The 13,209-nt window shown below is 42.9% G+C and overlaps 2 protein-coding genes across 4 annotated transcripts; one reads left to right on the top strand and one right to left on the bottom strand.

Annotated features, from left to right (window-relative positions):
* The first annotated feature begins 1,354 nt into the window (after positions 1 to 1,354).
* Positions 1,355 to 8,287, top strand: MCTS1 (MCTS1 re-initiation and release factor). The gene is made up of 6 exons (XM_066559493.1): positions 1,355 to 1,482; positions 2,093 to 2,245; positions 2,950 to 3,047; positions 4,117 to 4,250; positions 5,277 to 5,344; positions 7,194 to 8,287. The coding sequence occupies exons 1-6, from the start codon at positions 1,472 to 1,474 to the stop codon at positions 7,273 to 7,275; spliced, it is 546 nt and encodes a 181-aa protein (XP_066415590.1). The 5' UTR covers positions 1,355 to 1,471; the 3' UTR covers positions 7,276 to 8,287.
* A 1,667-nt stretch (positions 8,288 to 9,954) lies between these two features.
* C1GALT1C1 (C1GALT1 specific chaperone 1) lies at positions 9,955 to 11,847 on the bottom strand. 3 transcript variants are annotated; one of them, XM_066559490.1, is made up of 2 exons: positions 11,805 to 11,847; positions 9,955 to 11,341 (listed from the first exon to the last, which is right to left on the bottom strand). In XM_066559490.1, the coding sequence occupies exon 2, from the start codon at positions 11,334 to 11,336 to the stop codon at positions 10,380 to 10,382; it is 957 nt and encodes a 318-aa protein (XP_066415587.1). In that variant the 5' UTR covers positions 11,337 to 11,341; positions 11,805 to 11,847; the 3' UTR covers positions 9,955 to 10,379. The 3 variants fall into 3 exon arrangements, with proteins under 3 accessions (XP_066415587.1, XP_066415588.1, XP_066415589.1); XM_066559491.1 differs by lacking the exon at positions 11,805 to 11,847 and adding an exon at positions 11,752 to 11,798; XM_066559492.1 differs by lacking the exon at positions 11,805 to 11,847 and adding an exon at positions 11,460 to 11,681.
* Between the last annotated feature and the right edge of the window lie 1,362 nt (positions 11,848 to 13,209).

Here is a 13,209-nt window from a genome sequence, read left to right as displayed (position 1 = left end):
AGGCAGGGGTGAAAACAGTGGCTCAGGTGACTTCAGTGAGATGTGCTTTCTCAAGAAGGGTAGAAGTTTACCTTTTGTTTCTATAATTTGAGGTAGAATATGATGAACTTTTCATTACATTTAAAAAAAATGTCGTTGTTTGCATAGCAAAGTATTAGTTGATGAAAATTTTTCTGAGGATCACCAGAACATATGGAATAGTTTTTCAGTGTGATTAACTCCCATTCTCATTTTCTAATCCTAGGGATGAGCAGTGTCACTGTGTTTCAGTTAAAATTAAATTCTTGATCATCAGTCAGCATTTTTAATGATGCTACAAAGTAGATGAAGGTGGCATTCATGAATGAAATGCTTGACTATTTATGTAATGCTATAGTTAATTCTTATCCTTTTAAAAAGTTATTAGTGTGGTTGTTCCCAAAGCTGTAGTGCACTATTTAAATGATACCATGTATAAAGCTTGATTTTACTTTGTTTGGCTAATGTAACTTTTAAGTATTAGGTTTTAATTATGTGTTATAGTATCAAAGGTGATTAAATTGTTTTGTATAGAAAAAAGAACTCGGTTGTTAGCACAATGGTAACCTGGTGTTTTATGTCCTCTCCTCCCTCCCCTTTATGCCAGTGGTAGCATTTCCATGACTCTAAAAAGAAACTGGGTAATCACCTGCACGTCTGTTTGTATAGCAGTTAGCAGCCTAAAGAACAAACACAGGTCTGCTCCTCAAAGAGTGAAAAATCAATGTGGTAAATTCTGTCTGCCTATGGCTTTCTATTCACAATTGCTGCATCGTGATGGCAAAACCTAATTTGATTCTAATAAACACTGTGGATGGCTCTCCCCACCAGAATCCATCTGTCTGCCTGGCACTCAAGATCTTCTCTGCAAACCAGGCTTCTGTTCCCTCCCCACGCTGGAGATGTGGCACTGTCACCTGGGCCTGATTCCCTGCCTGGCTCCAGTATCTGCTGTTTGACAAGAACTCTATTTCCCCTCCCACAGAATGCTCTTGGCAGTATCTTGTGTTCCTCTCTGAAGCTGTCTGGAGGATAGTTTCTGCTCTGCTAGTTTGAAGATGGCTGTGTTTTTTGCCCTTGAAACATATTTTGTGTTTAAATGATGCCAGTAGCTATTAGCACTTTGCTCTTCTCATTTTACCAAAAATCGATCTATTACCTGGGAAAACAGCGCCGTGCCTGTAAGTACCAGGCAGCCGGTGGTTGTGAAAGCCCAATAATAATAACAATGATACTGTGCTGTGCGAGGGGCAGCGGTGGGCAGGGGGCGATGCCGAGGCGGGCGGCACAGGCACCGCCCCGGCGCTGCCGGCAGGCCCCGCCCGTTCCGCGGGGATGGAGCGGCGCTTCCGGCGGGCGCGGAGCGAGGCACGGCCCGGCCGGAGCCGCGTGTGAGCAGCGCCGAGGCTGTGGCCGCCCGCCCGCCGCCGGCCCCGGCCTGCCCGCCCGCAGGATGTTCAAGAAGTGAGTGCGGCCGGGCTGGGGGCGCGGCGGAAGGGAAGGGAAGGGAAGGGAGGGGAGGGGAAGGGGCCCGGCGCCCCCTCAGCCCCGGGCTCGGCGCTGCGCTGGCGGGAGCGGCCCCGCGGCCTCCTCGGGCAGCGCCGCCCGCAGCCCTCGGCTTTGCCCTGGGCACTCGCTCGGTAAATGGAGCTGAGTCATTAACTTATCCCAACTTCGGGTGGTACAGAGCGCCGGTCGTGTTTCCGTGGTGGACGTGAAGGGTTCGCATAGGAGCAGGGCTGTGGGTGTTTGTGTTGCCAGCAGAGTACTCTTGGAGTTGGATAAAATAGCGCCGTGGGCCAGGGTTTATCTGTGAGACTGAACACGGGCTGTGGCCGTACAAAAAGTTTAGGGATGAAGACAGGCTACTAAGGGGGGACCCCCTTGCCTTCCCCCAGCCCAAGTGTTTCCCGGGGACAAATTTAAGATTAATAATATCCTGCATTTGAAAGCTGGACAGTCAGTCTGCTATTAGACTTCTGTAGTTAATTTATAAACACTTCTGAGGACAGCTCCTGAAAATACATATTTTGTGCAGCGAATTGTGCATTTCTAAAATACTTTCACTTGACAGATTTGATGAAAAGGAGAATGTATCAAACTGTATCCAGCTGAAGACTTCAGTTATTAAAGGTATCAAGAATCAACTGATAGACCAATTTCCTGTTATTGAACCATGGCTAAACCAAATCATGCCAAAGAAAGATCCAGTCAAAATAGTAAGATGGTAAGTATCTCTTCTGTTAAACTTTGCTTTCAGGGTGCTAGGACTGCCTCCTTTATATGTTTCCTTTGTACAGTAAATAAACCTACCACTTTTGATAGGCGTCCATCATCTCTTAATAGGTAGTAGTCCTTGTAATGGCCAGATTAGAAAGCTGGCATGTGCTCATTGTGCTTTAAAGGCACATGCTGGTAGGATGCTTGAGGAACTTAAAAATGCTTCCTAGTAGCTAATGTGCAGTGTACTCAGGGTCTCTCCAAGTATTAGCCTGTTGTTGAAGGGAAGCATTCAGCTTTATGCACATGGAAGCTCAAAATTATTTGGATTCCTGTCAGTAACATTTTGTACTATTTTTGGGCTCCCATGTATTATCTTGATTATTTTCCCTTTTTTTTAATAGAGGGTAGTATATTTTTGATGAATCCTCATTATTTACTCTTTGTATTGCATTTAAAAAGCAATGCCAAGGAAATGCAGTTTGTGTATTTGGTCAGTAGGTTTCTTTTTTCTCAAAGGGGGAAGAAGGAGATCACTGCTGAAGAACAAGTCATACAAAAAGATAATGTTTTTATTTTAAATTTTGTTCCTAATTGACTGTTTTTATTCTCAGATGCTAAGATAGACCAGGCTCCATTAAGTAAAATACTGTATTTAAAGTGTAGAAGGGTTAAGTAGCTCTTGGATTTTCTTTTTTTTTAATCTTGCAGTCATGAGCATATAGAAATCCTCACTGTGAATGGGGAGTTGCTGTTCTTCAGGCAAAGAGAAGGGATTTTTTACCCAACGCTAAGGTTGCTTCACAAATGTAAGTTTCCTGAGGGTGGCTGTGCTGGGAAGAGAAGGGTGACAGTGTGATTCCACAGGACATCTATAGAAACAAATTAAAAAGAGCTTCTATTCCATGTATTCCATGCATATGCATATTCCAGAATAGATGTTAAAGACACAGTATACTTTCTTAACTTGAATTTTTCTATTTCACGTGTCTGTGTTAATTGCTTCCATGCTATATGCTAAGCAATCTGAACTTTGATAACTAAGAATTAAATTGTGTAAAGCTCTGTAAAAAAATCTTGAGAGGCTCTCTTAGAACAGAGATATAAGTTTGCTATTGTTGGTCCCTATCTTTTTTCTTTCAAGTCTTGTTGTTATACAAATACTTGTAAGTTCTTACTAGAAAACTATTCCTGAGTTTAGTGGTAGTATCTGTCTCCTGTAGGAACTTGGGCTGCATGCTTTTTACTTTTCACAATTTACTCTTGCAATTTTTTTCTTGCTGTTCTGCTTGATTGTGTTACTCTGTTTTGAATCCCAAAGAACGTTACTCAGTCAGATCTTGGTGTTGGAAATGCTTCAAGTGTGCCTGCACTTGAAGGATGGCTTGGAGAGCTGACAGCTTTCATGAATTTTGTCTGTGTTTGCCTTTTTTGTTCTGTTAACATTAAACTGTTTTTCTTTCATGTTGGAGTAATTTGTAAGAGTACATGGAGTTTGCAGCATTTAAGACCCCTTGGTTTTAAGATCTCTTAGGATGGGAACTTGTGTGGTTGTTTTCCCTAGGGGAAAATTGTTGCTCAGTCTATGGGTCTATGGGTCTGAGAGTGTGCAGGAGCCATAGCCTGAAGTGCTGGATTACCTTTGGTTCTTAGATAAAGATGTGATCTGGGAGGACAGTGCCTGTGTCCTTTTGGGTCAGTATTTGTGTCCTTTTGGGGTGGTACCACCCAGCAGGAGCTCTGGTAATTGTTTCTCAAACTTCCTACCCTTGCAGGACACTCTATGTCTGATTGCCCTGTTTAAACTGACTTTACAGCGAGCTGTTCAAGTTGTCCTGGTGCTGTATTAATGGCAATGCTGTGTCTTTCCCCTCCTAGACCCATTTATTCTCCCGCATCAGCAGGTTGATAAAGGTGCCATTAAATTCGTCCTGAGTGGAGCTAATATAATGTGCCCTGGCCTGACATCTCCTGGAGCAAAGCTTTACCCTGCTGCTGTTGACACTGTTGTTGTATCCTTCTTAAATATGAATTATTGCTCACTGTGAGATGAGTTACATTTCTGTTCTTGTGTTCTCAGTTGGTTATTATCTGTATTACTTTGTGTTTTAATTGGATTTCATGAAATAACTAGTAATCAGAAAGGAGCTGCAGAGGTTTAGATATTGCTTGGCAAGGTTAAAGTTGTTCATATTTTTTCACTTACTGTATGTTCCAAACCACATAACTATTCCTGCTGTACTGTTGGGTGGGCTGCTGTTCCATTAATCTCATTGGTAAGTGGAGCTCCTTAGTAATTTTATGCAGAATGGTAAAAGTAGATGAGGTGCAGTGCAATTTGTGCCCTGCCTCCTTAGTCAATCTTGTATTCCCTTCAGAAGAATTCTCTCCTGTTCTTAGGGAATTAGGAAAGGTGAGTAGGATCAGCTTTACTGCAATCAGGACTTGCTCTCTGTGTCTGAAGTTAGTGTATGTAAAATGAGGAAAGTGTGCTAATTCACTCCTTATACTACTGAGAAAAGAACCCTGAACAAATACAGCATTTATAACACCAAGCTGTGCTGCTTTTGTTGTTAGTTGGATGCCATTGGACAAGATCAGCAGTTAACATCACGTGTTGCTAAACTCTGAAAAGGACACATGTGATTTCAGTACTTGTGGTTTTTAAATTGGTGTCTCAATTCTTCTGTGCCTTGGAATCTAAAATGGCCCCACAAACATGTGCTGTTTTGTTCCAGAAAGGCAGAGACTGTCATCTCTGTATTAGACAGAAAGGAAGAAATTTAGCACTGTGAGATTTTTTCTGTAATTGCTGTTCCAAGTTCATAAATGCATGCTTTGTTCTACACACTGATTCAATTGTTAAATTCAGTGCATTGTTTTGCTTATCTTTAAGAACTGGAACTCTAGAATTACTAAAGGATTAAAAGTTCAACACTGGCTTTTGAAAGTGTTTTTGGAAGTAATTTCTTCATATTGCTTTGACTTTTCTGAAATAGTTTAAAAGGAACTCTCTTTTCCTTAGCAGTAATTTGTAGGCAATTATGGCAGAGGGGAAACAACATGCATTATGTGTGGGAGTAATGAAGATGTCAGCTGAGGACATGTAAGTGTTTTAAAAGCTGAAATATAACCTGTCCCATGTTATTATTCTTATGTTAGTTTGGAGTAAAAGCACCACTGTCAAGGTTACTGCATTGCTGTTGCAGCACGTGTTGAGTACTGAGTACCTCCTGGGCTAGGCAAGAGGTGTAATTTGGATTTGAGAGGATTGAAAACATTGAAGAGATTTTTGTCTGCAGGGACAGCAGAGACTCAAGTCCTGCTGGATCTTGGTTGCCTGTCCAGGCTTGTTTTTTTCTCTGTGGCCTGCTCTTTTTCTTTGTGTACCCACATGCAGCCCAGCACTCCTGATTGATGTACTGACTAACTTAGCTGAGCCTCTTGTGAAATTTAGAGTTCTGCTTGGGATAAACAGAAAACTATTTGAGAAGGAAAAGAGATACAGAAAATGGAAATGGATGTTAGTTGTTCTTGGCTTTCAGATAGTGCTAAATTATAAGTAGCTAAATCACTTTGTCATTTTAAGTTCTATTAACATCTTGCAGGATGTGAGGTGCACCCAGCAGGTTTGGGCTGTGTTGGTTTCCAGACCTGTCACTTGGGGCAGTGAGGAAGCTTTTTTGGTGAAAACAAGTCACTCTTTGTGTGGTTAATTCTCAACAAGCCTGTCCTAAGTCATAATAGTAGCACAAGGCAGAGAGGGGGGGAATGTCTTGGAGGACAGGGATAGAGTGGGACTGCAGAAACCTGGATTTGGACCTGCTGTAGCTGTTGAGGAATTCTATTCTTCAGGATTCTTTGTGGTGCTTCAAAAGACTCCAAGAGTAAGTGGAAAGAAAAGCTACCTGTGTCCCAGTCCTAAGAGAGCAGTGTCACACTGATCATTGCAAACCAAGGTCCTTTGTATACCTAATTTCAAATCCACCAGCCTTGCAGCTGAATATCCTGTTCCTGTGAAAAGCAACATGAACTGGAGAGGAAAATGAAATGATACTCCTCTCTGCAGCCTGTTAGCTGCTCATTTTGTGTGACATTTTTCCACAATTTTCTGGTTTAGGCAGTGGGATTTCAATCTCTTTGTGTAATTACTACATATAATTTGTTAATACCGTCTTTGTAGCATTTCCCTCCCTGATTACTTTTGGATAGGTTGTGTAAGTAATGGAACACTTGGTGTAAATAGAGTAAATTATATTCTCCAGGGGAATGAAACTTGTTCTCACTCTCAGAAAGAGATTTGTCTTGTTTATTGTGGCAAAAGTAGTTAATTTGTGGTTTTTTTTTTTTTAACTGGAAAAATAAACACAGACATAAACCAGTAATTTTTAAAAGATGACATAACTCAAAAGATAGTCAATACTATGGAGGATAGCATGTCTCTAAACAAGCTGAAAGTCCTTGGCACATAAATTTAGCATTTTTAATTCCTTATTAAGTGGGTAGATGACCTGCAACTAGAAGTGAGGCAGCTCACCTGCATTTGATTGTGCCATTGGCACACTTGGAACCAGAACTTGTTAGATTCCACATTCCAGTCATCTTGTTGGATTGGAGGTGCACAATTGCTGTGCTACTTCGATGGAGAAATGGTAAAAATGGAGAAAAGTAGCAGAAGTGTTGTCTGAAGAACTGTGTCCCACAAAGAAGTAGTAAAAGCACTGTGGAAAGCTGTTGAAAAAATGTGGAAGGCAAATACTCTCCTCTTATCAATGTGGGCACATGTAATAACAAATATTGTTTCTTGTCCACCTGCTGTGGAAGATAATGACTTTGTGATTGGTAGCTTTCCCCTCCCAGTTGACAAATGTTGCAGTTTCTACTTGAAATAATGTATTTTGTAGTGCTCTCATATTTAACCTAGCTAATACTTCTGTATGTTTTTGCTCCTACAGTGAGAAGGTCAACAAAGGGATCGGTATTGAGAATATCCACTATTTAAATGATGGCCTTTGGCATATGAAGACATACAAGTGAAACAACAGGAACTGTTACTCCAAAGGAATGCACTTAGATTAAATGTGGACTGCTTTGTAATTCCTTGTTTTTAATGTGACTGAATGTACAAATTATTTTGTTCTGTGGCTATGCTAAATAAATCAGTTGAATGCAAAAGTACTGTTAGGCTACAATAGTTTTCTAGATTTCTTTTTATTACAGTTATTTTGTTTTGTCTCAAACCTGAGTCTTCAGTGACTGAAGATATTTGATGAAAGATTCTGCATGGACTGTGAGTAGACTATTTCAAGTGGAAAGGAGTAAAAAGCCAAGAAATGTTTACATTTTTGTGCTCTTCTAAAAGCATAATATAAAGTGTGTGTGAAATATAAATATGGTTTACAAAACCTCTGAAGCATTTCAGATTTTTTCTTGACATCTTGTTAGTCTACCTAGTTTCTTAAATGTGGAGAAATCAGGTTTTTTGACATTATTTTTTAACTTATTAAGAGCATTAACTTCATTTTACTTAAGGATTTTCTCTTTTTAATATGCATTTATCTGTAAAGGATTTATGAACTCAGACTGATATGTGGATTAGAAATTCTTTTATGGTGGCTCATATCTGAAGACTGTATGTACATTCAGATTTCTACCTGCCAACACTTTGATACTGCTCTCCTTCTAGAGGAGTCTGTAGTACTGGTGGGCACACTGCCAGTGAAGAGTGTGCCACTCTGGTGCCTGATGCTCTCTACTCCCTGTGTGCCGCCTTATTTTAGGAGCAGAAACAAAATCACTGTTAAATAAAGGCATGACAGCAAAACATGTTTTTCAGTGTAGCCAGGAGCAACTTTTTCAGGTGGAACTTGAGGAGCTCTCATCTTGTGCACACTGCCACATGTCTCTGTACAGCTACAGAATGGGTTCAGGAGCACTGTGTGTCTGTCTGGATAACCCAGTCCTTTGTTCAGCATACCCAAAGCTATGCCTATGGAAAAATTGAATACTGTAATAAATTAAGGAAACTTTTAAGGTCTACCACTCATAACTGTCTCTGGAAGCATTTATTAATATTTCAAGTTTTTATTCTAACACATGCATTTTACAGCAGCAGAATGTAACTTTGTGTGCCAGTGCCTTGTGGTGCTGTTCTGCAGGCTTGGTTTGCCCACCCTGGACCTTTACAGATGATAGTAGCCAAGGTGTTCCCCATCTGATTCTAAAGCCAAGTTAAGACATGGCAGAAGGAATGCTGCTTTTAAAATTCTGTAAAATTATTAACAAGACTGTACTTCTGAAAATGACAGAGTAAATCTGAAACTATTTATCAATGTAGGAAGACAAAATTTGGGCAGTGTTGCAGAAAGAGTTTTGATCATACCTCAGAACTTGAGAATGCTGGTGAACATTTCTGTGCATCTTAAAGATTTCATTGTAAATGTATTGATTTCTGGTACTATGGGAAATCAGTTAATGCTTCAGTGCTGGTGGGTTTTTTTTTCATGTAAAATGAGCTAGTCTTGCCTTTTGTGGTTTGCTTCCATCTTATCTCTTCCTGTTGTCCTACAGCACCCAAATCTGTGACAAATGAGATTTTTTTCTTGTTGGAATTGTTCACTCATTCTCCTATGACTGCTGTTGCTGCAGGGGGGTCAGAACTGTTTTTAATTATCAGAAACACTGAAAGTTTTGCTTGCTTTATCTGGTTTTGTCTAAGTTTTTGCAGCTGTATTATTCTGTAAGGAGATACAAGTCAAATCAGGCTTAATTTATATACCAGATGAGCAAAACATCAAAGGTACAAGTTTTACCTAGGATTTGGCAGCAATTGTGTTGCTGTCAGCTGAGCTCTGACTGATGGGGGGATGAGAAGGTGCTTCTTGTCTCACCTTTCAAACAGCAGCTGAGCTGTGGGAGCCTGTATGGGAGTCTGAGCAGTAGTCTTACCTTGTGAAAAATCTGATGCTTAAAACAAAAAACCCAAGATGGATTTTCTCATCAGCTCTGAAGCAGCTGTTTCACTTCCCCACCTGCCCACTTGCAGCTCAGGGTAGGGTGTTACAACTGGTTGGTTAAAGCTGCGAGAACAGTCTGCTCCTGTGTTTTATGAATATTGTAATACCAACAAAGCCTGTGACAGTGACAGATGTAACAGATGGATGTAATACCTTCCTCAAGTCTTGAAACACCCATGTCAGGTCACTGAATTCTAAATGGAGTAAGTACTGAAGTGCTGTTTGCACAGGCTGTGGGTGGGTAGGAGTGTGACCCAGGAACTTGTGTAAAATTGAGTGCCCTCTATTGTTAAAAAAAAAAAAAAGAGCATGAAAAAACCCCAAACCAAACACCAAATTGTACTGACAATTTATCAACTTCTTCCTTGTGAACACTATTAGCATCCACTAACAGGAGTAAAAATAATACTGACCCTTTATTCTAACATGCTTATAGATGGAGTGAAATTTTAAATGAGTAGTTAATCTTGTGCTAACAGATTCCCTGACCATGTTAATACCTATTCAAATACAGTTTATCTTTTTCTTTTGTCTGCTTAGAAACAGTGGTCCAAAGGGCACTTGATATTACTCTGCTGCAAGATTTCTTGTCACCTTGCTTCCTGCTGTTAGAAGGCTGTACATGAGGTGGAAGGTGCTATATAAGCTCAAGATATTGAGTGTGTATTGAGTGTAAAAGAAACAGCATAAAGTTACAGTATTTGAGACTGAATCTGTAGTCAGTTTTATTGGTACAACTTAGAAAGATATAAAGACATTCTAGAAATGCCTGGAAGAACTGAAATAATCAAAGTCTTGCAAAAATATATTTTTAAGAGTAGACTAAAGTTCATTTCAGTTTTCATTAATAAATATTTACATGTACAAACCCCCCCTATAAACTTAATTTCCTTTTATAATAAACATTAACATCTTTTTATCATTTTCATTCCAGCACTGTCAAAAGCCAGAAGCATTTCTCTAGAAAAGATTTAGAAAAAAATTCTCCTTCCACTTTTAAAATGAAGAGCTTTACCAACCCTCAGTGTGCAAAAGAACCTGTACACCAGTACCAGAGTGTGTCAGTACAACTGTGTGTTGTGAGAAGAGCCAACCCCATGGTTCCAGGCCTTCCCTGAAGCCCCATCAGTCATTGTCTGAGCTTGGAGGGGGCAGGAAGACCAGGGCGTCGCTGTAGGAGTGGCCGTAGGGCCGGAGCCGGTACACGCCGTACATCATCACGTGCATGTGGTTGGGGGCCAGCCCGCTGAAGGTGATGGCCATGTCGGAGCAGCAGCCGTCCACCACCTGCTGCGGGTGCGTGGACATGGCCTCCTTGATGAGGGCCCCCACGGATTTAGTGTTGAAGACGTCTTTCCCTTCGGAATCTTCAGCGTTTTCGGCAAACACGCCGCCATACTTCAGGCAGATTGCCAGCTGTTTGTCCTCTGCCAGTTTCCAGATCATACCTCCCTGCTCTGGGCACTTGTCAGGGTCTTCAAGAACACGGGAGAGTCGTCTTAGCGACTCAATGCTTAAGACGATCCCTCCCTCGCCATCTACATACTCAAGGTCACCAGATTTCACAGTGTGGCCTATGTAAAAAGGCTGAAAGGGGTCTTTTTTCAGTAAGAAATACTTGAGATTTTCAATTATAGCAAATGTTGTTGGATATGCAAGGAAGAACCAGCTGAATTGATCCTTATAGCGTTCGTACGTGATCTTGTAAGCTTTCCGCATCATCGCCCACATATCGTTTGTGTTGACGGCCACAGAATCGAACACTTTGACCTTTTCCGAGCTGTAGAATTCTGCCTTGTCACAGTGCTTGCTCCAGGTCTCCCTTGCTGCAGCCCAGTGCCCCAGATCTTTTGGTTTGACAAGGATGATACAGTAAACATTGATGTTTTTACTAAGCTCCACACGTTCCCCTTCTGAGAGGTTTAAGACATCTTCCTTGTTGGGAGCCTGGATGTGATGATGCTCGTGGTGATGTGCTTTGGTCCCATGGCCCACCTTAATGTGTCCGAGGAGCGTAACCAACATGCAGAAGACTCCTCCAAGCACCACACCCTTGATGAAGGAGCTGCTTTCAGAAATCATTTTTCCTAGAAAAGAGACGCACTGTAAGAACTCACAGGAATAAGCGCACTAGTGCAGGTTCCATACGGTTCTAATGTAGTCCTCAATCTCTAAACCCAGCTGCAGTTCCCTTATCTCCCGCACCGGGACAAGGCTGGTGTAAGCGGTGGCGACATCCAGGTTCCCGGTCGGAGCTCTCGGTAACGGTACGACACGAGCCCTGTGCCCCGGCCCCTCTCCGCTGCCGTGACCGCACGGCCCCGGCCCCGCTGTATCCTCGCCCGCAGCACCGAGAGGCGGCGGGACGGGCTCGGGCGCTGACGCGGCCGGCGGGGAGCCCTCCCGGAGCCCGGTCCCCGCCTGCCCCGCTCCACGGCGCTCGGTGCCGGAGCCGCCGCAGCTCCCCACACTCCCCGACCCGCGGCCCCGGCGGTACCGCCGCTCCCGCCGCAGCTCCCCGACCGCGGCCCCGCCGCTCCCGCCGCTCACCGGAGCCGCGCGCGCCGCCCCTTCCTGCGCCGCCGGAAGCGCCGCGCGGCCGCCCCGGGCTCCGCGCGCTCGGCGGGGCGGGGGCGCCGCCTGGCGGTGCGCGCGCGGCCCTGCCTCCCTCAGCCCGCCTCAGGGAAGGGAGCAGCCGCGGGCCCTGCTGTGCCACCGCAGGCGTTCGAGAACCTTCCCACTCGGACCGGTCTCACCCTTGGCAGTCACGCTCCCAGCGCCAGGAACAGTCGCTGCTGGGACAGAAGCCTGTTCATGGCGGCCCCAGGGACATCACGGGTGCCCCACTTGGCTCCCCACACACTGCACTCATTGTTCCCGGCACAGCAACACCTAAACATCTCGAGCTGGTGCCTCCGAGGAGAATCCCAGTTGAGCAATCCCTGGGCTTTCATCCCGTCACAGTGCCCCCTCCCACAAGTGTCACTCTCCCTCCTCAGTCCCCTGCCCCAGTCTCTCTGTCCATCCACCTCACTAGCACCTGGAAAGGCAGAACTGGCCTTAAACTGTATCCAGGATCAAATAAAATATATCTAAGTATATGTAGGGTCAAATATATATCAAGTATATCTGTATTTCAGGTATATCCAGGGTCAAATCCTGGAGATTCTGCCATAAATTTCCTAACCGATACAATAAACTGTGCTTAAAGCATGGTACATTTCACTTGTTCCTTTGCCTCTCTGTCAGAGAGCACAACACACACAAAGTTAGTTAATATTTAGTATAAACCAAAAACCTTATTTACAACTGATATAACCTTTTATTTCCTTCAGCGATAATTGTTCTGATCTCCAGATTGTCAGAATCTCTTTCATCAACTGTCAAGAACTTGGAATTGACACCTGATTTGAACAAGCATTACAGAACAACAGTTTGCTCCCTTTTTCCACCTGCCTCTTGGGAAAAAAAAAAAAAAAGAAAGAGGTTTTACAAAATTTATCTCTTTGTTAGCTGATAAACTGTACCCTTAAGCCAAGACATTGATTAGGATAAAGCCCTATACAGTTTTTCCCTATCTTGTAAATATCCTGATTGGATGAATTTAGCAGGTTTTATATTAGTCAATTTACAATTGAGGTGCTTGGGATTTTATGGCACCTGTCTGGGTGCCTCAGATGCCTCAGTTATTTGGTAAGGTTTTTTTTTAGGCTCTACTGTAGAATTCAATGCTTAACAATGTTATATGTGGCAAAAAGACCTGTGAGATGATTGATTGCTTTGGTCTTCTGGGCCTGGGGAACAATTGGTTGAGGTTCAGGTAAAACTGTTACAAAATAATTCCTTTGGTTGGGTCAGTGCATGTCCAAAATGGCTCAGTTCAGTGGAACTAATGCCAGTTACACACAGTGATAGGAGAGCACTGTCAGCTTGTACAGGTTGTTCTGTTGCTGCG

This window comes from Molothrus aeneus, chromosome 14, assembly GCF_037042795.1.
Source record: "Molothrus aeneus isolate 106 chromosome 14, BPBGC_Maene_1.0, whole genome shotgun sequence".
In the NCBI taxonomy this organism is placed as follows: domain Eukaryota; kingdom Metazoa; phylum Chordata; class Aves; order Passeriformes; family Icteridae; genus Molothrus; species Molothrus aeneus.
Note: the sequence above shows the minus strand (reverse complement) of the source record. Positions and strands in the feature narration are given on the sequence as shown.